The sequence below is a fragment of the Nicotiana tomentosiformis genome, chromosome 4 (genome assembly GCF_000390325.3).
Source record: "Nicotiana tomentosiformis chromosome 4, ASM39032v3, whole genome shotgun sequence".
Classification (NCBI taxonomy): Eukaryota; Viridiplantae; Streptophyta; class Magnoliopsida; order Solanales; family Solanaceae; genus Nicotiana; species Nicotiana tomentosiformis.
Window position 1 is genome coordinate 98,340,263 of NC_090815.1, and position 23,103 is coordinate 98,363,365.

The 23,103-nt window shown below is 33.1% G+C and overlaps 3 protein-coding genes across 10 annotated transcripts; 2 read left to right on the forward strand and 1 right to left on the reverse strand.

Annotated features, from left to right (window-relative positions):
* The first annotated feature begins 2,882 nt into the window (after positions 1 to 2,882).
* On the forward strand, positions 2,883 to 6,666 carry LOC104097476 (ABSCISIC ACID-INSENSITIVE 5-like protein 2). Of its 4 annotated transcripts, none has more exons than XM_070200053.1 (3): positions 2,883 to 3,666; positions 3,870 to 3,963; positions 6,385 to 6,666. In XM_070200053.1, the coding sequence occupies exons 1-2, from the start codon at positions 3,109 to 3,111 to the stop codon at positions 3,939 to 3,941; spliced, it is 630 nt and encodes a 209-aa protein (XP_070056154.1). In that variant the 5' UTR covers positions 2,883 to 3,108; the 3' UTR covers positions 3,942 to 3,963; positions 6,385 to 6,666. The 4 variants fall into 4 exon arrangements, 2 of the variants coding, with proteins under 2 accessions (XP_070056154.1, XP_009602332.3); XM_009604037.3 differs by having other exon boundaries at positions 2,893 to 3,666; positions 3,892 to 3,963; XR_011415534.1 differs by lacking the exons at positions 2,883 to 3,666; positions 3,870 to 3,963 and adding an exon at positions 5,705 to 6,124.
* A 2,086-nt stretch (positions 6,667 to 8,752) lies between these two features.
* Positions 8,753 to 11,718, forward strand: LOC104097474 (protein bfr2-like). The gene is made up of 3 exons (XM_009604035.4): positions 8,753 to 8,928; positions 9,357 to 9,453; positions 11,112 to 11,718. Exons 1-3 carry the CDS (start codon positions 8,768 to 8,770, stop codon positions 11,565 to 11,567), a joined length of 714 nt encoding a protein of 237 aa, XP_009602330.1. The 5' UTR covers positions 8,753 to 8,767; the 3' UTR covers positions 11,568 to 11,718.
* A 2,011-nt stretch (positions 11,719 to 13,729) lies between these two features.
* LOC104097473 (uncharacterized) lies at positions 13,730 to 21,581 on the reverse strand. Of its 5 annotated transcripts, XM_009604031.4 has the most exons (15): positions 21,388 to 21,576; positions 21,152 to 21,257; positions 20,565 to 20,652; positions 19,000 to 19,099; positions 18,832 to 18,905; positions 18,674 to 18,745; positions 18,519 to 18,596; positions 18,000 to 18,124; positions 16,850 to 16,922; positions 16,477 to 16,538; positions 15,987 to 16,385; positions 15,748 to 15,847; positions 14,597 to 14,848; positions 14,038 to 14,095; positions 13,730 to 13,920 (listed from the first exon to the last, which is right to left on the reverse strand). In XM_009604031.4, the coding sequence occupies exons 2-13, from the start codon at positions 21,229 to 21,231 to the stop codon at positions 14,648 to 14,650; spliced, it is 1,452 nt and encodes a 483-aa protein (XP_009602326.1). In that variant the 5' UTR covers positions 21,232 to 21,257; positions 21,388 to 21,576; the 3' UTR covers positions 13,730 to 13,920; positions 14,038 to 14,095; positions 14,597 to 14,647. The 5 variants fall into 5 exon arrangements, with proteins under 5 accessions (XP_009602326.1, XP_009602328.1, XP_018626779.1 ...); XM_009604033.4 differs by lacking the exon at positions 14,038 to 14,095 and having other exon boundaries at positions 13,730 to 13,786; positions 21,388 to 21,577; XM_018771263.3 differs by lacking the exon at positions 14,038 to 14,095 and having other exon boundaries at positions 21,388 to 21,577.
* Between the last annotated feature and the right edge of the window lie 1,522 nt (positions 21,582 to 23,103).

Sequence of the window (23,103 nt, forward strand, 5' to 3'; positions counted from 1 at the left end):
GGTTGTGCCCATATTGATATCTTTCTATTTTGGTACATAATGTTTTGTCTTTTTGGTATTGCCTTTCTTTTTACACAGCTTAGCTTCATCTTTTCCTTTATCATTTCTAGTGAGACAAGGGGATAAGAAAGTGAAAAGTGTAGCTTGGTTTGGTAAAATGCTACGAAGTTAGAAGCAAGACTAGGGACAAGCAAAGGATTAAATGTCAATCTTTTGCGCTCAAGCTTTTCCTACTTTGACCAAAAAGTTAATGCGAGCAACATTATACAATATTCCCTCATAATTTTTCTTCTTACTTTTAAGAGTCCAACAATATTGACACGAATTAAAGTAAATCAATTTTCTTATGAAGGCGAAGAAATTACCCTTACATACCATGGAAGGAAAGGATGATGTGTAGCACTATGCTAATTTTATCATTGTCGAAGTTCCTATTGTTCTATAATATCGAAATCCAAACAATATTGTTGATAGTATTATAGCCTGTTTGCCCAAAGTTTTTTCTACGCCAAAATTATTTCTTTTTTGGCTAAAAGTGTAACCTGAATAGTCGCTCATTCAACCACTTAAACTAAAATAGTCGGCAGATGTCTAATATATATATAATCCATGTAGAATATATGCATAATTGAGTATAATCATTGTATAATCTATGTATATCGGCTAGAAAAGGTAAACAGTGAATCCACACGGCTATTTGTGTAAAGATCCCTTTTTTCAAAGTTAAGGTGTAATTTGACCAAACTTTTAGAAGAAAAAAAATGTGTTTTTGAGTAGAAGCATAAAAAGATCTTGAGAAGTAAAAAAAAAAAAAGTAGTTTCTCCCAAAAGTACTTTTGAGAAAAATTTACTTAGAAGTACTTTTTAAAAGTTTGGTTAAACACTAATTGCTGCTCAAAAGTGCTTTTTAAATTAAGTAGTCTTACTCAAAATAATTTTTTGAAAAGCGCTTTTGAATAAAAAAAATTCTCAAAATAAGCTAAGTTTAGAAATTTGACCAAATAGACTATTAGTATGTTGGTATCAAAACCACGCCCATAATTCTGAAGGAAGAAACAGTTCTATCAAGCCCAAAATGTTGAATTAAGGAAATGGATTTTGACACATTGCAGAGAAAAATTTCAGGATGGTACAGAACATCACAGCCCAAAACTCCCATGTAATAGCCCAAACAATCTAAAACTCTAAATAAGATAATTTCCTTTTAGATATGAGTCAATACTCTAAAACCCCCTTAAACTATTATATTTTTATCGGTTTTCTATTTAAATTATTCGGTGTTCCCAAAATTCCCCTGAACTATATTGTCCTTTATATTAACACTTCCTCATTGCTGACCTGGCATAACGTGTGTAAACACTCACTTGAGAGCGTGTGACAGCTGAAAAAGACTATTAAAATGGCTCATATGACAGAAAATAATGCATAATTAGCCTAACCCTTTTTCACATTTATTTTTTTAATAAATATTCTCTTTATTTCAGTTATATCCACCTTTCTTCTTTATTTTTCACCATTCTCCCTTTTTTTATTACCTTTCTTCTTTATTTTTTACATTTTTCTTCATTTTTTAACCTTTTTTCTTCAGTTTTCCATATGTCGTTTCCTCTGGAAAAAATTCTTCCTCTCTTGTTTCCTCTGAAATGATTTATTCTCTTTCTTGTTTTAGACTTCTTTCACGTCTTACACATATTGTTGAAAAAATACCAATGTAAATCTTCTTATTAAACTCAACACCTTGCAGAGAATAAAGTTGAATCGCTTGAACCTTCTTTATGTAATCTGGAATTAGCAAATGTAATTGTTGGCCAGTTATTCTTTATTTGCGAAATTTTATTGTGTGTAATCTTTTTTATATAATATAAGATGATTCTTAATAAATGCAACACTATATGCCTAAATTTATATTTTTATTGTGCTACAAAGTCAATATAAATAAGGACTTATTCAATTGGAATTAATTAGCATAAAGCACAATCACAATTAAATCTAAATTAACACAGTATATGAGATACTATTTTGGCCAAAACTCCTAAAATTAATCAATCATCCGAGAGTAATACAACATGAATAAACTATATAAAAGATTTTGTACAAATCATAAGTTAATATAGTTAGACAAACATACCTTTAAAAGTCCAACATGAGATTTTAATATATAGGGGAATATAGTTCGGGGGGCTTTGAGGACAGGGGGAGAGGATACCAGATAATTTAAGTAGGTAACTAACAAAAAAATAATAGTTTAGACGGGTTTTAGGCTGAGTTAAATAGCCACGTGTCTTGTTACATGGCACCTTTTTTTAGATAATTAGGAGCATGTACTAGACGCACCTCTAAGAATGTAATGGGGGGTTTTTAATATGAAGGGCAACATAGTTTAGAGGGTTTTGAGGATACCGAATAGTTTAAATAGGAAACTGACAAAAACATAATAGTTTAGGAGGATTTTACATTTTAGGGTATTAACTCTTTAGATATCAATGAAAAAAGAAGATATACATCTGAAGAGTGTTAGGCATTCTTGTTATTTTTTAGCTTTAGTGCATGTATAATGAAATATTAATATTCTTAATTCACATTTTATCCCCCATAAAATAAAATAAAATAAAATTTGATTCAGTGATTAAATCTGCTTATTCCAGTAACCAAACCGTCTCTAATTATAGAATTGTAGTAAGATGATATCCTCAAAGATGCCATAAATATATTAGAAAATGGTGTTCTGCTTACAATAATATAATTAAGCCAAGAGTAAAAGAGTTCAAGTCATTCACTTCCCTTAGCAACAGCAAAACCTGATTTCCCTCCTACATTATTGGGATAAATCATAACTAGTAGACCCCCTTACCAAAGAAAAAAAAATGTTACTTCAGAATATAAAAAGAAATAATTCCCTTTTGCATTTCTGATTTAGCAATTTTGATAATCTTGGAATAAGTAGATTTTTTAAATGACGAACAAACTTTTTGATTGATTTGTTGTTTGTTTCTTTTCTTCTCTTGTAAAGAGATATGGTGTCATCATCATCGCCTAAATTGAAGAGTGTGTCATTTTTCAAATTGACAAGGCTGTAACAAAAATCTCAGGTAAAACCTTTGAAATAATATGAATTTAGATGAATTAGCTAAGAATGTGATGTCTGGTGAAGAAGGTTTGCAATTCATGCAAAATCCATCTTCAAATTCCATGTTTCTTGAAAATACGAATCATGGTACATTGTGTAACAAGAGTAGTACTGTTGATGAAAACCATAATCAAGAAATAAAGCATTACTCTCTTCAGCCACAACTGAGTAGTACTCTTGGTCTTGAGGATTTCTTGATACGTGCCAATGTCATAAAGAATAGGAATAAGTTTGATGATCAGCCCCAAATGGAACCTAAATTCTATCAACAGATTAATGATATGATGATGCCAATGCCTATCCAATGTTATTCAGATATTGGTTTTGAGAATCATCAGTCTATGGATGTTGTTAATAATTATTCAGAGAAAACAACAAATATGGCAATGACAACAGTAACAACGTCGAATGACTGTTATTTAAGTGGAGAAAGGAAGAGGACTTTCGCGAATGAGAAGATGGAGAAAAATATTGAAAGAAGGCAGAGAAGGATGATCAAGAATAGAGAATCAGCTGCTAGGTCAAGAGCAAGGAAACAGGTAGAGAAGTGAATTTCTAGCTAGCTACTTTATTCGCATTCTTGAATATTCTGTCTGTGTGAGCTTTGATCGTATTGCCAGTCCTAAGTCCGGATAAAAAAAGAGGATTGTGATAGGTTGACAGCCAACGTAAAACTGATCAATTTAGATACTGTTGTTATTGACTTATTGTTTCTCGAATAATGACCAATTTATTCTTCTAGTATCTTCCTTTTGGAATTCCAGGCTTACACAAAACAATTGGAGCAAGAGGTGTTAGAGTTGAGGAACACTAACAATTGGCTGAAAAAGCAAAAGGTGACACACTCAAATTTTCTCGGACTTTACTAGTTTATTTGCTAAACTAGTGTTTTTAGGTATAAATATGGAATCGAATATTTAGTTTAATGTTTTGTGCTTAACTTCTTTTATCTATTTCCCATGTGTTGGGTACTTGGGTAAAGGGATCTATGCTTTTATTAAAGAATGAAAATAACTAGCGAAGTATAATCTTGTAAAGAGTAAAAGCAATTTGCATCTTTAAAAGTTCCGTTGTAAAGGCTAGAGAATATATTCTAGAGGCAGCCTCCCGTTCTGACTGTTTTATAATGAAGTAATGAGCTTTTGAACTACAAGATTGCATGGCAAAATAAAACCAAAAAACCGAAAAGAAAGTCGAACATTTATGATAGCAGTAGCTTTTATCTCTATGTTGTTGGATTTAAATTAAATAGAAAATAAGAAGAATTAACTCAAATAGCCATCCATCCAACCGATTAAATTAAAAATAGCCGGTGGAGGTATAATATATGCATAGTTCATGTATTATATGTGTATAATCGTATATAATTAATGTATAATCTATGTATTTGACTAAAAAAAGTAAACAGTAAATATGACCGGCTAATTGTTTAAAGATCTCATAGAATAATAATGTAAAAAAAATTATACATCAATATAATTTAACCATTATAACATGTTAATATTCAATTAATGTTTAATTAATGAATTTAAGTTATTATATATTGACGATTTAGAAAATATTTACGTAAGGTTCTTATAAAATAACTACAGATAAAACTTTTTTTCAAATTGTTGATAGTATATCTTGTTGTAGTTCTATGCAGAGTATTATTTCCTATTTGATCCATTTGAATTCCGTTTTCAAAGTCGTGATCGGATCTATCCACTAAAAGAATCTCTTCAGTACATTTCTTATGTAGTCGTGGATATTATATTGAATTTGAATCATATTTTGGATCAATCTATATTAAGTGACTGCCTCCATTTTGTTGTTGCTAGCAGATACCATTATTTTTAGTTTTGAATCTTCAAAATTATTACCTTAAAATTCAGGAATAGTGTAAAAAGTATTTTCTCTACCTAAATATATAAGTTAAATCCTTATTAAATAAAGTTACATATAATTATTTGTAGAATTAATCTAAATAGCCACCTACCTAATTATTTAAACTAAAATAGGCTATAAATATTAATATATGTATAATTCATGCATAATACGTGTATAGATTAATGTATAATTTATGTATATTGATTAGAAAAAGTAAACAGTGGATCCAGCCGGCTATTTCTGCAAAGATCTCTAATTATTTTACGTAATCTAATTGCTTAAATAGTTTTGAGAAAACTACCATCTATAGCCCCTCAAAATTTTAATAGCCCAGTTTTTGCCCTATGACTTAAAATGGCCCTCCTGCCCAAACATATTATATCTAATAGCCTGAAATGTCTAATTTGTATATTATTTGAATAGTGACAGCCTATTTTGTATATTTGTTGTATAGTGACAGTCTATTTTGTATATATTTTATATAGTGACAATCTATTTTGTATAGTGACAGTCTATTGTATATAAATTGTATAGTGGTAGTCTATTTAATATATTTTTGTATAGTGACAGTCTATTTTGTATATTTTTTGTATAGTGACAATCTATTTTTACCGAAAAAATACATAAATATCCATGTAAATATATACTAATGGTGGGCCTGAAATTATGATTCCCTTCAAAATCAACTAATGACATATATGTGAAAATTTATTTGGTGAAAACCAAAGGATTTTTCCAGCAAAAAATGTTAGCCCAGAAAAAAATGAGGCATAATAGAGAGCTTGGGATTTTTATTCAAAGAGTGGTTGCCCCTCTATGTTTAGCCAATAATTTTTCTTTTCCACTTTTAAAACAAAATCAATAGTCCTTGAATTCCTAAAAATACGCACTACTATACAGTCATTTCTTCAGCATCAATCAACAACAACATCCATATCTCTCTTTCTCTGTCTCTGTTTCTGTGATTTTAGTTCCTCTTTTTTGCTACATAACAATTGAGGCAGTGATGATATTTTATCCGGATTCTGGGTTAACTGGATCGGGCATAGAGACTATCTGACCCGTATCTTGGCCTGGCAAATCACCAGACGGTCGGCGATTCAAAGGTTTTTACTTTGGATGCAATCGGTGATTTTGCAGCCATGGCATTGTCGCCTCTCTTTTCCGCGATCTGTCTTTGCAGATCTGATTTTTGGACTAGCCACTAAAATTACTTTTGTACTATAAAATATATATTGTAATTTTAGGCTATCAAATATTATAAGTTTGGCCCGAGTGACTATAAATAAATCTTGCTTAAATAGTTTTATACTATCAATGCACAATAACTCTATTTCGTTATGCTGAAGGAAATACCTTGACTGACTATTATCTATTGTTGTTAACAGGACTTGGAGAAACTTATGTGCTCAAATGTAGCTAATTCTGAGCCTAGATACCAACTCAGGAGAACCAGCTCAGCTACCTTCTGAGTCTCAATTTTCACACCAAAGGGCAAAGCCTTTCTATTTTTGATTTTATAAATCATATTTCTTTTATTTTTATCCTTATACATCATCCCTCTCAATTGTAATTTGATCTGAGTTGGCCAGCTTTTATGTATTTGTCTAAGAGCTGCATCTATCACTGCCCAACACTACCAATTTTACATAATATTCGGTCTGGAAAAATAGTGATCTTTGGTTCGTATCGTTTTAATTATTTATGATTTTAAAACAACATAGTATCGTAAAAGAAAGGAATATATCTAAGGGGTCTTGTTTTCTTTCAATTTCTTATCCTTACAATTAGAAAAAGAAATTACTACCAAAATGGAACCGAAGACATAATAGAAAAAATGCTTTCTTGTACCAAAGGAGCTTCACTTGGACTACTTTAATGATTTTTGGGATCTTTACACCAATAGCAAGTCAGATTCATTGTTTACTTTTTTTAGACGGTATCAATAAATTATATACAAATTATATATATATATATATATTCACTAGTTATATTTAATTTAAAAGATTGAGTGTGCGGCTATTTGGATTAACTCTTCATTATTTTTTTCAGCCATAAGACCGATAACCCAACCATGGAGAGGCTGCTATTTTTGCTCTCAAGCTATAATATTTGTCTTTTCTCTCTCCCACCACTCTATCTTTCTGGTTCTTTATTCTTTATTTTTTTCCCTTTTGTGAGGGGGTTCACAAAGTGAAGTTTTTATGCATAGTTGGGGCTTCAAATTAAATGAAAAGGTAAAAACGATGGGCCAACCCACTATTGGATCTCCCAGTGGGAAATAAGTAGTAAGTCCAAAATTTACTTCAAAATCCACTATCCTCCTCATTGGGGAAAAATTAGAAATAATTCGATTTTGCGCTGGTAATTGAAAAATAGTCACAGTTTTAAAAGTGATAAAAACTTAGCCATTTTTTCATATAATGATAAAATCTGAACAAAAACACCCTTAAAAATTCGGAAAAATTCTAGCATAATATGCCGGAGTTCGAATTTTTGACATATGAGATTCCAGCATAATGTGCTGGAGTTTCAATATAATATACTGGAAGTTTGTACGCAGGAGCTCCATAATTTCGCATATTATGCTGGAACTTTTCATGTGCTGGAGTTCCAACATAATTTGCCGGAAGTTTATATGCAGGGGCTCCATAATCCAGCATATTATGCTAGAACTTTCCGTAGTGGCTATTTTTCAATGACTTTGCAAACGCTGACTATTTTTCAATTATCAGTCTGAAAACTGGCTAACCCGTGCTATTTACCTCGCTCCACTATGTTTGCGTGAATCCAAATGTTTAACACTATCTATTTTTCAAATACCCATTATCTTCAAATTTTTGAATTTTCTATCTTCGCTTTTTCTTATCTTTCTTTCCAACCATTTTTCTTCTTCTTTCTACCGTAGCATAATTTATCTAAAGGGAATGAATAATCTCTTTTTCACAGGTTTAAATGTTAAATGAAGTTGAGTTAAAGGGGTGTAGTGTATGGACCAAGTTAGTTTAAAGAGTTATCCATAATGATTTCAAGGCAACTGAGAGGGCATACATCATCACAATTATCTATCCATACGTTTTCTTAGAATGGAAATAGATGTGTTTATATATGTAGGGATAGTACAAAGACTTTTTGAATTATTAATTATTAGACGATTATTTATCTTATTTTTCACGTTAACAAGTCATATTTATTTACCTAGCTACTTTAGGGGTATGACCAATTTTTATGTACTATAGAATTGACTTTTAAATAACTTGATAGTGTAAGAAAATTACTTTTGTTATTAATGTATATAAATTAAATTCATGTACAAATTAAAAGAGCTTTAGTCTTGGGGAGCTCGGCATATTGGGGTCATCCCGATGATTAACCCTTTTGAGTTCTCTTAATATCAAAGCACCCTTAATAACATACAGTAGTACTAGTAGTATTTATTAACGTGGTCTGGGTCAAAGTAATCATACATATAACATAAAGTAGTACTAGTATTTAAGAGCCGTGGAAACAATCTCTTACAAAAATGTAGAGTAAGACTGCGTACAATAGACCCTTAGGATCCGGTCCTTCTCCGAAGTGCACCTGCTGTCCTTTTCTTTTGGGTCAAAATAATACCATAGTGGATACAAAAAATTTTACCTATCTTCAACAAACCCATATAATATAATCCGTACTTCAAATTTCAATATTTAAACTTGAATAAAATGTCCGAGGGATACAACTACAATTAAAAGATAGCTCAGGGACCAATGTAAAATTATCCTAAAAGTAATGGGTAGAGAAGAGGGACCAAGGGGTGGCTCCATTTGCATTTGCAGTAGTAGGAACAAAGCATTAGATTCTGGTTCCTTATTTTCTCCCTTTAATCAAACCTTTGCCTATAACTCTCTTTGCAAATACCACTTTCTCTCTCTTTCTCACACATCTTTCAGGTAACAATTTTCTCACTGGTTTTACTTTCCGAGAAAATAAATTCTGCAGTATTCAACAACTATACTTTTTTTTCTCGCCGGAATTCCCCATTTTCTTTTACAGTTTTACTTGAAAGCTTCTTTTGTTTGCAGAAGAAAGTAGGTTTCTCTTTTTGTCTTTGAATTTTTTTCTTCGAATTTTCTTCGTAGATCTCAAGTTTAGAGTTGTATGACTTCCATTTTACATCAAGTACACATAATTAATATGCTTCATTTTACTCAATCCTCGTTTTTTGAATGTTCTCTTAGCAGTTCAAAACCTTAGTATATTTCTGGGTATGTTATGTTTACGATTTTCATCTCAAAAATTTCATCATTAGTATTGGTATATGGCTTTTTTAATTGTGAAAGATATTTATCTGAACGGTCAAGTCTTATATGATTGGCAGGTGTGGAAAGAAAAGTACAAGTGCCGTACAAATGGAGGTCATGCTTACCAACACTCTGCTAACGTGCGCTCTACCCACACTTTTAGCCTCCACCCAGGTTACTACTCCAGCTAAAATTAGCAGTTCGACTTGTGTTAATTCCTTGCAATTTTAACCTGGAAAAAACTTACACCCTGTGTTTTTATATGCTAATAATATTATCTTACTTTACCATAATCAGGTGTGAATCGAAATACAAAAACTTATTAATTAATGGTGGTTAAGTAATTACAAATTGTGTATACTCTCCGGTCTAAGCAATATTTGATTTTTTAACTTTTTTTAAAAAGTTGTCACCGGAGTAAAGAGCTTAGGAGTATTTGTTGTATTTTTAATAAACAAATTAAGGTTAATATGGTCAATTTTATTATTAATTAATGTTAAAAGATAAATTTTTTAATATATGTAAAAATAGTCAAAAATCAATTAAAGTTGACGAGAGAGTGCATAAAATAACAAAATACACATTTATCTGATCAGTGAATAAGTATTTCCTGTGCTCTCTATCTATCTGTTCTTTTTTTATCTTACAATACAAGTATCTGAATGTTCATTGGTCGTGTGCTTCCAAAATATTTCATTTTGTGGAATTAGGAGGTTTTCTCTCTCAGAAATCTAATGGTTTTGCTTTTTTTTTTCTTTTCTTTTTTGTTTTGGATTAACCCCTCAACAAAATAATTTAGCTGTAGAAATTTTATTCTCAATAAGTAAAATTTCAGAAACTAAAGAGAAGGGTGCAAAATATCTAAAAGAGGAGTTATGGTGTAAGAAATAGTTTTTTTTTTTTTTTAGAGTGAAAATATGAGGAGGAAGTAGCATTTATTTTCTCGTACTCTTTTTAATGTTGTGAAGTTACTAACGTGCGCCTGTAGGGTACTGGTTTTCAGTGTCGGAACTGAAACAGAACGTTAATTTGGATTATATGCCATTTTGGGTTCCGGATTAGTTGATACAGCAGGGCCCCACTAAGAATTATATATTCTGCCACTGGCCAATTATGTTAGTTTTGCAGAATAGATGCTGCAACAACTGCCTCTTCACAGTGGACTAATAAAGTTTTTAATTACTAAATTGGTATATTTGGGGAATAAACAATTCTGGATGAGATTTTTGTAATCCTGGAAAAAGCCAAGTGAGCTTTATTTTAAATAAAAAGAAACATGTTGAGTAAAATATTGTTTTCAAACGAATTGAAAAAACATGCTTTTTCTAGGTTGACTCTTTCTTAAGAGAATAAGTATTATATCCGAATATGCTATCAAGATATGATTAATTTTATGTTTATAAATTTGACTGGCCTCACATTAACTAGCATTTCATACTTCGGCTGTAAATTGTACTACGAGGTTGTCCACTCTGAACTGGACCAACGGGCTTAATGGACTTGGACAGAAATTGCCCCTTCTATTATAATGGGCCCTAAAATTTTAGTCGTATACATTATGGGCTCATTTTATGTTGAAGAATTAACCAAAGTAGCCGTTCACCTAATTTCCTAAACTAAAAATAACCGGCGGATTTATAATATATGTATAATTCATGTATAATATATGTATAACTGTGTATAATCTATGTACACTGGCTAGAAAAAGTAAACAGTGAACCTGACCGGCTATCTATCTGTGTTATGTCATGAGATTGACAGGCAATCCATTTCTTCACTTTGTAGTATTCCTAGAATAGTCATGTAAGATGACTGTCTTTAAGTAATTCCAGGATGTTGCTGTGCCGCTGGTGGCAATTGAGACCAAAGTCAAGGGAGATCAAAGTAGAAATGATGGGCACAAAGTAGTTGATGCTGCTGAGGAAGGTGGAGATGGAGACAACAATGTTGAGAATGGGGATGGTGAATTTGAGGATGGTGAAGATGATCAATTTTCTGATGAAGGGGTTCATGAAAACAATCCCAACAAAACCAATGGCAATGCCAAGAAGAGCAATGATGAAGAAGGTGAAGAAAATGGAGATGCAGAAGATGAAGAAGGTGATGGTGAAGGTCATGATGATGACGACAACAATGATGACGACGATGATAATGATAATGATGACGATGACGACGACGATGGAGAAGGACCAGACGAAGAAGAAGTTGTAGAGGAGGAGCCAGAAGATGAAGAAGAAGAGGATGAAGAAGAAGAGACAATCCAGCCCCCAAAGAAAAGGAAGAAGTGATCGAAGTTTTGTGATCACTTTGAAGCATCTGAGTTTAGTTTTAACTTGAGAGGGAGAGTTACTTAATATGCTTTTCTATTACCTTTCATTTGATGTTTTAGAGAACTTTGAAGCTTTTAATCCCTCAAGGTAACTTGTTTTCCAGAGTACATATCTTAATCTGTCTTTCTTTACTTTAGAAGTCCATTGTCACTTCGGCTCTTGGTAATCTGCAATTCTAACGAAGTAATTTGGCGTGGTATAGCCATTTTTTTAATTGGTATTTACTTTTTAGTCAGTATTTTTAATGTTGAGCAAAAATAGCCACTACTCTATTAAAATTGATACGAAAAGTTATTTTTACCCTTTTTTCATGAGTATTGTGTAAATACTAAGGACAAACCATGTCTTTAATATTTACGTTAAGGACACCATGTCCTTAATATTTACACAGTACTCATAAAGTTAAGGATACTATTTCCTTAACATTTACAATGCACACATGAAGTTAAGGACATCATGTTCTTAACATTTATACTACACATATGAAGTTAAGGACATGACGTCCTAAAGTTTAACAACAGAAGGTGCAAATACAAGTTAAGGATATTATGTCCTTAACATTTACACTCCACATATGAAGTTAAGGACATTATGTCCTAAAGTTTAACAATAGAAGTTGCAAATACAGGACACTTTGTCCTTAATATTTACACAACACTCATGAAGTTAAGGACACCATATCCTTAATATTTGCACTCCACATATGAAGTTAAGGACATTATGTCCTAAAGTTTAACAATAGAAGTTGCAAATACAGGACACTTTGTCCTTAATATTTACACAACACTCATGAAGTTAAGGACACCATATCCTTAATATTTACTGCACATATGAAGTTAAGGACATGATGTCCTAAGGTTTAACAATAGAAGTTGCAAATACAGGACACTTTGTCCTTAATATTTACACAACACTCATGAAGTTAAGGACATCATGTCCTTAATATTTACACTGCACATATGAAGTTAAGGACATGATGTCCTAAAGTTTAACAGAAGTTGCAAATACAGAATACTTTGTCCTTAATATTTACACAACACTCATGAAGTTAAGGACACTATATCCTTAATATTTACACAGCACTCATGTCTAGTATATGGGTATTTTTGTCCGGACGGGTAAAAATGTATTAAGCACTGGTTAGAGAGTAAATACATTTAAAACAGTGGCTAAAAAATAAAGACATCTCTAATTAGTGGATATCTGTGCACTTCCCCGGTGCATCCCAATCTACACGTATGTGGGCTGCAATGACTAAAGGGCAAAATATAAAATTGGCTTGTCAATCGAAACTAATGATATTCGCTAGTTAAAAAGCGTATAAAATATGTACATATAAACAATATATATATATATATTGACTATTATATATTTGGGAGCGACTAAATTTATATATTTCTCTTTGCAAAATGTCTCCCAACCCATTTTAAGTGTAAATTGGTCGACTTAGAACTTTCCTGCCGTTGGCTGTTAATATTAGTCCTATTTTCTTTAGCATCCACTTAATTTTTAAGTCAAGAATGAACAGTTCAGAAAAATCATATGTTACTGAAATTCTTCGACCGCATTCTCATTCAAAATTCATCAGACTTGGTGGGCAGCCTTCATCCATCTACAATAATACTATTAAATCCTTTCATTTTTTCACAAAAATTCACTTACGCTATTTTCATTGAGAATCACTGAGATACTTGATCAATTTTTAGATTTTGTATACAGTAGTTAACCAGCTGGCTTATGAGGTTACGTCATTTTTAGACAACTCAACAAGTTCCCCAATAATAATAACTGGAACAATGATGGAAAAAATACATTGACGAAATCCATCCATATATCTTTTTCAACTAAACGGTAACATTAAAAATGTTCAAGTATATCACAAACATCTTGGATAAGAAAGCTACATTTTTTACCCCTGCTTTAGGTACTGTTTTATTTGATTTAACATGGTCAAGACTAGTAATTAAAGTCATCTTCCCCTCCCACCCACCCCCACCACCCCATGACTATATCATGGGCCTTTACTTATGCTACCAACAACGCCTTAGAAAGTGCTGAGCGGTTACCTATAAAACTTGCTGCGGGAATAGCAGTTCAGTTTTGAGGTTTTAGCTTGTCTCGGAAATCTCCGGCTACCAGCCATAGAAGAGCTCCTTAGAGAATCAGGTTTTTACCACCTGATGACAAACAAATTTTGCGCCCCCAAGGCGGGGAAGGTTGGTGAGAGCTAAATAGAAAAGGATATCACCTGCATATTCATCTTCTAATCATGGGTGTTTGCTTGGATGCAAAGCCGTCACTCTTTCTAAAGCTGTATGAGAATATGGTAAGAGTAAAATAAAGATACTGTGGTTTCCATAAACAAAGCTAAAACCACGTTGACGCTATTTACAATTTGTGAATGTTAAACTTAGTTTGAAAACTTTACAAGCTTTTTCATCCAGGAGATTATTGTAGCTCAGAAGCATCCCTCCATCCTTGGATGTCTATGCAACACCAGAAAAAGAAAAGGAAAAAAGGAAGTAAAGTTATTTTATTATTACATCTGAAGAGGCAAAGAAGAAAATTTTCAGTGTAAAACAACAGGTATCTAAATGCTTTAGACATGCATAACTATGATGATGACTCGTGAGTCCAGCAGTTCTAATTTACTTAATACCCGTGATCAGTTCTAAACTTCCTACGGTGCCAAACAAAAAGGTCACCACTAAGATGTCTTGTATGGAAACAGCACCAAGCTAATATGAAGGACCAGAAAATTGAGTTGCAAGATTGTAAACTCAGAAATGAAGCCTGGATTAGGTTTTGCTAGTTTGGTATATATGTATTAGCAAATCACACAAGAAAGAAGACAATTCACAAATTTGTAGTCAGAATCAATCACTGATTAAGAATATATTTACCCCTAAATTTGAGAAAAATGAAAGAAACTCTATCAGGGTTTTAACTTGCACATTATGTGAATGTGGCAAAGTAGCTAAGTTTACCTTCATGAGCAATGGCTATAATTACAATGACGTAGCCATCCAAGAAGTGGCTCATTTCTTTGTTGCATCAATAAACATGGCCCGTGTCCAATGTTCAACGTCTTCAGTTTGTGATGGAGGAGGAGGAAAAGGAGGGTGCTCAATAAGATCCCAACCTTCAATTAAATTTTCATTCCTTCCTACATCAGATACTTCAGTGGCATAAATCAAACTAGCAGTAGAACTTGGAAGAGCATTGTCAAATGTATTTCTCTGCAAAGTTAAGAAAGAAGAGAAATCAAATGCAACAGCTTCATTGTAACTAATTACTTCCAAAATTTATTTACGAGAGAAAAACTAAAAAAGCATAGTTGTAACACATTATTAGGCCCAGTAGCAAAGAGTTTCATATAATTATGCACAGTTATAATAGTCACCAAAACATAAACCATCCACTAGTAAACAAAGCTGACACATCCTCTGAAATCCGCAGAAGCAATTCCAAAAGATTTTAAAGAGATTGTAGCTACAAGGTTTCTGGACTCTCTATTCTTTGCAGTTCTTACTAAATTATGTCCCCTAATAAATTTTTCTCATCAGGTTCTGAAAAATTATAAGAAAGCTTAATAAAACCAAGGCCTCTCAGTTGAAATCCAAGAGAGATTTATCTACCGTACATAAAACACTTCTTCAGCTAACTCAATTTGTTACAAATTAGTATACGTAAGCAAGAAAACTCCATAAAGATTTATAAGAATCGCCTAGGCGTATTTGAGTTATGCCAGATCCTGCTTATCATAGATATCTCTTCATTGCCGCATTACTGAGTTCGTTGCTCCCTAACATAAGGTCCTTTAATTTCTTTCAACAAACTACTGCATACATGTGAGAAAGCCAAAAAAAATGTAGACGTCAATAGAAAAGGAGATGGGGTCAGCAAGAGTGGATAATGATGCATTTTACCCCTCACAAAAATTAGGCAATGGCATAATGCTCAACACAAACAAATATTAAATACAGAAAAGCTCAAGTCTTCTGCAGACATGAAACCAATACTAAAAACTATGCCTCTATACCAATACTGGCGCATGTTCACTCTATATATATTCATACAAATATTTTTAATGCCAATATATGTTATGCTGAACTGAATCCAAAGAAAGAAACTATACCAATACTGGCACATGTCCACTCTCCATCAAAGTGCTAGATGACCCGGCTGAATCTACGTTCCAAACAGATTTGTTCAGTTGTTGGACTTGCTTGGATGCCCTACAAATTATAAAACCGAATCACTGAATACGGGCCACTGCTGGATAATCAGAGGTTTCAATGCCATGATAAGTAAATTTCTTTCATTATATAGTGCACAGATCTATAATTATGATACATAAATTAAGGAAATACGCACCTTGAACCAGACATTTTCAAAGAAAACACAGATCGAACTTCCTTTGAAGAAGAAAGTGTAGCCAACAATCTTGCAAATGTTTCGAAAGTAGAGGCTTCGGCAGGAACTTCTAAACATAATGTGTTGTAACAGTATGCAGTAATGCAGGCAACACTTTTCTTGAGAAGTGCTATGCCTTTCTGCAGATCCTTGTGTGATTCTATTGAGTGCAGGGAAGCAGAAGCATAGTTGAAACTACTACTACTAGAAGAATCCAACCGAGGTTTTCTATCAGATTCCATTGAGGTAACTCCAAAGTCACTTGAACTTCCAGAATTACTGCAACTTCTGTCGTACCATGAAGCTTCCCCGCCTGACGAGCAAAAGTTTTGGCGTGGAATAAAAAGTGGGTACTCGCCACTGCAATGCATGACTAACATCAGTAGGAAAGTTTTCATCTCTTTACGGCAGAAAAGGAACAATAAATTTCTACATTATAGTAAAAGAATACCTTCTAGATGACGGCCGGGCATCCCAGTAAGAATCTCGTTGCCATATTCGAGAACATGAACCCTAATGTAATGAACAAAGACACATGAGAAACTAAAAAAGATTGTTGTGGGTTCAAGATAAAACAAATATGTTATCCTAAGCCCATCTATGTACAGTGACTCTGGAAAAAAAGGCGACCTCACTCACTAAGGTCTGAAAGGCACCAGGAAATTACTTTTTGCTATTCCTCTGGCTCTGGCATAAAATAAATCGCAACATTTCTCTAATTAAAGATTTTTGTACTAAGACAGCTTTGACCAGTTCCATTAATGTACTCTCAAGCATTTGAGGCTAAACTATCAAAACAACGATAGAAGGCTGTTTGAGCATACCGCAAATCCTGAATTATGAAGTGCAGGAGCACATACGCAACGCACAACAAGGTTCAAAAGTTGCACCATATATCTGCTTTCAACCATCGAAAATAAAATCATTAGAATATATTATTATTGGCCAAAATGGCTATTCTACAAATAGACACGTAAAAAACGTTGGATAATTATATCAATCTACTCGGCATGTGGATCTGTATAAGCAGTGTTTCATTTCAATGACATACTACATAACTCAATTTGCTCTAGTAAATACTAGAATATTCTAAAATACACCAGATAAACGGTATCACTAGAAAAATGTAATGCACATGCATTTTCCATCTGGCTTTTGAAATGACTTTCTGTACACTTAAACCAGCAAGTAGCACTCTTGTTCATTTACTTGCAGATCACATAGTAACAAGCCCTTGGACCATAAGGGGATACAGTCAGTATTTCATCTTCCAGTAATCCTCTCCATAAAAGGATATCATCGGTTTTGCAATTTCTAGTTAATTTTTTGAGTTCTTGGGAAAGCCGTCTTCACTTCTTGTATAGCATAAAGCAACTTGAACCTTTACCAAAAGATCCTCAAATCCAGCCAAAAGACTTATCAACTATACTCCAATGCTTTGATAAAACCTTCCTGTAATTTTATTGGCGTGGCCCAGATAAACAACCCTCAACTCCAACCCAAAAAAAGCCTAAGTATACAAAGAAAATTTGAAAATATCACAGCATATTCAGAAGAATACCAAAACCTGAGAGTTTGAAAAAATAAATATATAGGAGCCTGACTGTAGCATCCAAAGCATAATTGCTAGCCTCATAGGGCTTATCAAAATTCCTTCCTACTTGAATGCAAAAACGCATAGGTGGCCAATAATCCACTTTGGTAGAAAAGCCATGGCACTCCAACTCATAGAGGCCAGAATTACTGGGCACTAATGTAAACATTGTTCAAAGAAAACTGCGCAAGATAATAATTGAGCAAAAAGAAAGGGAAACATCCAGATGAGATTATAAGAATAACAGAGCAAACTCATATTGTCACTTGAATAATGGCTCCGCAGATATCTACTCTTGAACGCCACACTCTATGTTCAGGAACTTAATGACTACACAGCTGGAAAAGTGAGTTATGTGATGAGCAAGCAAAAGAAATTACCCTAAAGAAGCACCCAGCTCATTAGATGGAACTGAATGAGGATCAAGTCCTCTTGGCAACCTTGCATTACAGATGCTATCATATTGGCCACTAGATGTGTCTTTTTTTTCTCCATCAACTATTACCTGCAACGCAAGATTTGTATGAAACACAAATGTGCTCCAAGTAGATAGTCAAACATATAACTATGAAGTTGAATTGTTGAAATAATCATCACGGGATTTGTGAGGTGCAATCCTCATTGAAGCCAATCGCAGGTTTCTTCCCAAAATTTCACTTCAAGTTCAAGAATATTAAGAGTTTGCTAATTTAAGAAAAAGAAGATGAAGAGCCTCACCAATTCAAAGGTAGTGATACACATATATAATAAGAAAAGCCTCTCGAAATGACTACCATATCAATATCCATCTTCCATAGTCTTTTTCAGGGACAAGATAATGTAATTCATTCCATTCTCTGTAGTTTGGATTGAGTAGTGTGTGCCACAATTATAAGCATATATAATTTCTCAAGACTTACACGACGTTGAGGGAATAACTTGCATATCTGTTTTACAACCACAGATTGTTTATGAAGAAGCTCAGAGGTAATTGCCATCTGTGGTTTCGAAAAAAGAGCATTAGTAACATGAAAATTTTGTAATAGGAGAGTTAGACAGAAGAATAATTCCTCACATGCCCAAGATTTTGAGTGCAGATGAGATTAGGATAAAACTTCTCAAGTTGTTCTGCACGATTTTTTTCCAACTGCAATTTGATTCAGTCATCAGTGGGCGGGTACATCCAACTATTCATACCAAAATGTGAAATATCAAAGAAAGACTCCAATATACCATGCTCGTCGCTGATCCTAGCAACTCATACTGAACTGTCAGATCATGAGACATCTTCTCGATTTTCGCCTTCCCTGTAAATACATGTATTAGTCTGCTCGCCAATAGGTTAAGATCTGCATCCAATTAAAATTGAACAGCTGCCATTAGTAATACAGGACCAAACACCTTGTGAAACTTGCTCTTTCTGTTGTCGAAGCTTTTCCTTTAATCTTGCCAATTTTTCATTCTGAAGCACCCTCCAACTAAGTTGATCATCGGCCTTACCCTGAAGATGACCGAAAGGTCCAAATCAAAATCATGAGATAAATAATGACCAGATGTCTCTTTTTCAGCTACAGGTATACCTTGTAACCAATTTTTTTTAACAAGTAATGGTAAGAATATACCTCATTACAGAATATAAGGGAACTTATATCAGTTTGGGATACTGAATATCTAAGATAGGTAGCATCAACTAGAAGGCAAATATAATGGTAGCTCATAACCCCTAAAGTAATCTGGAAATGGCCTATAGGCAGCAAGTCAAAGTACAATCATCCCATCTAGCTTTCAGTTGGTTAACAAGACTTTGTTCGCATTTTTGTTAGAATATTATAGCAGCCCTGACATGCATCATACTACTCTCACTTTGCTTACTATATTCTTTTGTGCAAATTAAACGCCCAACTCTAATTAATTTTTCTATAAATGTCTATTCCATTCCAACACTAAATAAGTTTTATTTTAAAGAAAAATAGGAGTTCTCTAAAACTACGCTTTTTAAACTTCACATTTATATTTACATGGATGTACAAGTCCGAAACTAGGAAAAATAGACTTTAAGAACACTGGATGGTGTGGAACTATCAACTACGACCCCTGTTAGAGCCTTCTATTTGACTAACATATTCTCTTTTAATCTTCCTTATACCTTCATTTCAAAGTTGGGACCTAATGTGTGTAACAATAACAGTTCCTTAAACCCAACAGATTCATATCGCTCATATGATCTTTTCATCGCCCCTAGACCTACATGAATGTCGAGTCTCTAATTTGCTCAAAAGCCCTCCAGACCATGGATTCCAAGAGATTACAAGAGAATATAGGTCTTTTGAGACATCTTCCCTCTATGTGATTTTATAATTTATTATATCTCGTCCTCTTCTCTTCACCTTCAATCATCATACTCTTGCACTATAAGATGGTACATATAGGTGTCTACATAGGCATGATTAAACTATCTCAAGCAATCTTATCTCATTTACTTTCTATTGGATATGACCATATCTCATCTTATCCATTCTTGTATGACCGCATTTACATCTTAACATTTGCATCTATACGACATTCATCTTGTGGATATGTTGAGCCTTACACGCCTAACATTCACTCCCACATAAATTAACAATCTTACAACTGTTCTACAGAACTTGTCTTTGATTTTGTTCATTGACTTCCTATTTTATAGCACTCCCATAACATTCCTCCATTTTAACCATCCTAAGTTAATCCTATGTATGAATTCTTCAACTACCATGCTGTTTTCCTTGATGTAATAAACAGTATGATTAGATTCTCGCTTGTGGTATGGATAACCTGATTCACAGAGAATTTCAAATGAACAAACTTAAACCTGCATTAGATCAAAAGGGAAGGCAACTTCTTGAACAAGGTAACAAAAGCATAAGTGACGTGTCAAAGTCCAAATTGAAACCATAACAAGAGAGAACTTCATCAGGGAGTAGGAAAACCTTAGCCAAGAGTACTTCACTTAATTGCCCATAGAGTGCATCCCTCCTGCCCTTCAGTGATTTTAACACAGTGCTGTACTCATTCAATCTGCCAAAAACACATCATCACTAGAATCAGAATCCTCTACAACCCACCCCCCAAAACCCCACCCACCCACTTCCTATTGCTTTTGTATTAGTATCCAATTGCTAATGGTAACTTTAAAATCAAGGACGGATTCAAGATGTGGAGGGCTCGGAAGCAGTGAATTTGATTCTTTTATACCAATTCCTAATGGATTTAAACACAAAAACATACATATACTCATATATACACACATTTATACACACACACACATACACATACATACACACACACACACACATAAAAGGCCTCAAACAGTGGCTTATGATGAAGCAACTGATTGTTATGTAGGTCTGCCCCTGTCCAAATACAGATATCCATCCACATCAATTGCATTGTACATGAAATTTCATCCACAGCCTCAACTGAATAAGTTATGAATAACAAAATAGCAGATTGTGAAATAATACTAGGAACTTCAATTTTTGGTTGTTTTTCTACTGTAGTTAAATATTTGAATTACCTGTAATTGACGCAAACAGGACAAATGGAAGGAAGATTTGAATTCTCACAAATACCACAGCAACTCGTTTTTCTCGTCATCTTCACTGTTTCCAATCCTAGTTTATCTACACACGATTTCCAGAAAACCAGTAACTACCAAAATTCAACAATTTGATACTTAAGTTTCAATATCAATTACTACAATTTTATATTGTGTCAAACAGAAAACGAACCAATAATTTAAGGAAAACTCACCGGGATTGTGGAAAATAAACTCATGAAAAAATCGAATAGCTGCAATAAATATTAATCAATTGTGAAGTGGATAAGAACAGGAGCTTAATTTAGGGAATACAAATAGATGATTTTGGGGTCTCAAATAAGTCTTTGTCGCCGGAGCTCTGATCAGCTAAGGTTTTTAATTTTAAAATTAAAACTAGTGACCTGGTTCCTGGTATGGTAATAACTTTGAGTACAAGTATGAAATAAATTGACTAAGCGTTTTTGTTGTAAAACTCATTCATTTCACTAATTAATTTTTACAACGTCATTAGGATTTGGTTCACCTGGCAGTAAGTTTTGGCATAATTAATACAATGTTTGGATTTTGTTTGTGGCATTAAATTTACATTTATAATTTATGTACTTCCTCCAGTCCTTTTTAATAAGTTTCATGGTTACTAAAAAATAATTGATCTAAAATACTTTTCATTTTTAAAAAATCCAGATAAAAATATTATTTTTCATCTTTACCCTTACTCTAATAAATATTTAAAAATATTAATATGGTGAAAGGTGTGGTATTAAATTAAGATCAAAGAATAAATAATACTAGTAATTTAGTGAGATCCATAATAAATGTGAGAATACGAAGTGGTTGAGCAACATCCATAGGCTCTTGCTAGTATCCATGCCCACAAGATTCAATACACACTTGTTCCACCAAAAATTCTTAAAACCATAGATAAAATTCAACCAGATTTCATTTGGGGAACCACAAAGATGCATCTTCTTAGTTGGGATGTTATTACTAAAGGGGCCTAGGAATAAGAAAAGCAAGTAAAAAAAATTGGCCTTGTTTAGAGATTACTAAACTATTCACTCCGTCCCTCCGTCTCATATTATGTGTCATGATTATTTTGTGTACGCCCTTTAAGAAAAAATAATTTTTAAATATTTTACCCTTATTAAATGTTTTCTCAATTTATGTGTTATCTCAATCAATAACATTTTCCATATTTTTACTAAATGTTAATGTAATTGATTTACTTTATAGAATATACGAAGAGGCACCTAGGATAAAATTAACAAATCAGTAATGCAAACTCTTCCAACAGATAAATGGAATTCATCTTTCCTTCAAAAAAAATTCAAAAGTGATTTGAAAATTTTCCAACTAAAACTATTCTGGACCCAAAACATTCAACTTGAAAGTTACTTTAGTTCCATTTGAAAATTTAATATTCCACGCCTAAAATTTCCTATAAAAAAGAATGCTTCACTAAATTCTTGAAATGACCTTGGATCCAACACAAAGTCATCAATTTCCATTAATCCAAATAGATCCAAAATATGCTACTGAACTTCATTTTGCTAATGGTATTAGACCATAAATTCCTGATCTAAATATTACTACAGAAATTATTGCCGACAAAAATATTGAATCTACCTAACAAAAAGTTACAACGACTTCTGTGAATCAATTGTTTTTGAATTTAAATACAGAACCAAGTTACGAAGATGATACAGTACCATTTGGAGGTATGCAGTTATCACAAGATGAGCTATCACTGCAAGAGCCAAATATAAATATTGGTATGATCAAATAAATCTGGATGTGATATTTTCATTATTTATTTACCTTGGTAAGATCATTAATTTCATTCCCTTGAGTCATAAGAGGAAGTTCTCAAAACAATTACTGCAAGTAATTGAGTTCTGATGCTATATTTTCTTTTTTAAATGTAAACA

Bases quoted from the DNA above. Each gene is read 5' to 3' on its own strand.
- LOC104097476 (XM_009604037.3), top strand. From the start codon at position 3,109: ATGAATTTAGATGAATTAGCTAAGAATGTGATGTCTGGTGAAGAAGGT. The intron at 3,667-3,891 runs GTAGAGAAGTGA...TTGGAATTCCAG, and splicing joins GGTCAAGAGCAAGGAAACAG to GCTTACACAAAACAATTGGA. The intron at 3,964-6,384 runs GTGACACACTCA...TGTTGTTAACAG, and splicing joins ATTGGCTGAAAAAGCAAAAG to GACTTGGAGAAACTTATGTG.
- LOC104097474 (XM_009604035.4), top strand. From the start codon at position 8,768: ATGGGTAGAGAAGAGGGACCAAGGGGTGGCTCCATTTGCATTTGCAGT. The intron at 8,929-9,356 runs GTAACAATTTTC...TATGATTGGCAG, and splicing joins CTTTCTCACACATCTTTCAG to GTGTGGAAAGAAAAGTACAA. The intron at 9,454-11,111 runs GTTACTACTCCA...AAGTAATTCCAG, and splicing joins CACTTTTAGCCTCCACCCAG to GATGTTGCTGTGCCGCTGGT.
- LOC104097473 (XM_009604033.4), bottom strand. From the start codon at position 21,231: ATGACGAGAAAAACGAGTTGCTGTGGTATTTGTGAGAATTCAAATCTT. The intron at 18,746-18,831 runs GTATATTGGAGT...ATCAAATTGCAG, and splicing joins TAGGATCAGCGACGAGCATG to TTGGAAAAAAATCGTGCAGA. The intron at 18,125-18,518 runs GTAAGTCTTGAG...CTTGCGTTGCAG, and splicing joins AGTTATTCCCTCAACGTCGT to GTAATAGTTGATGGAGAAAA.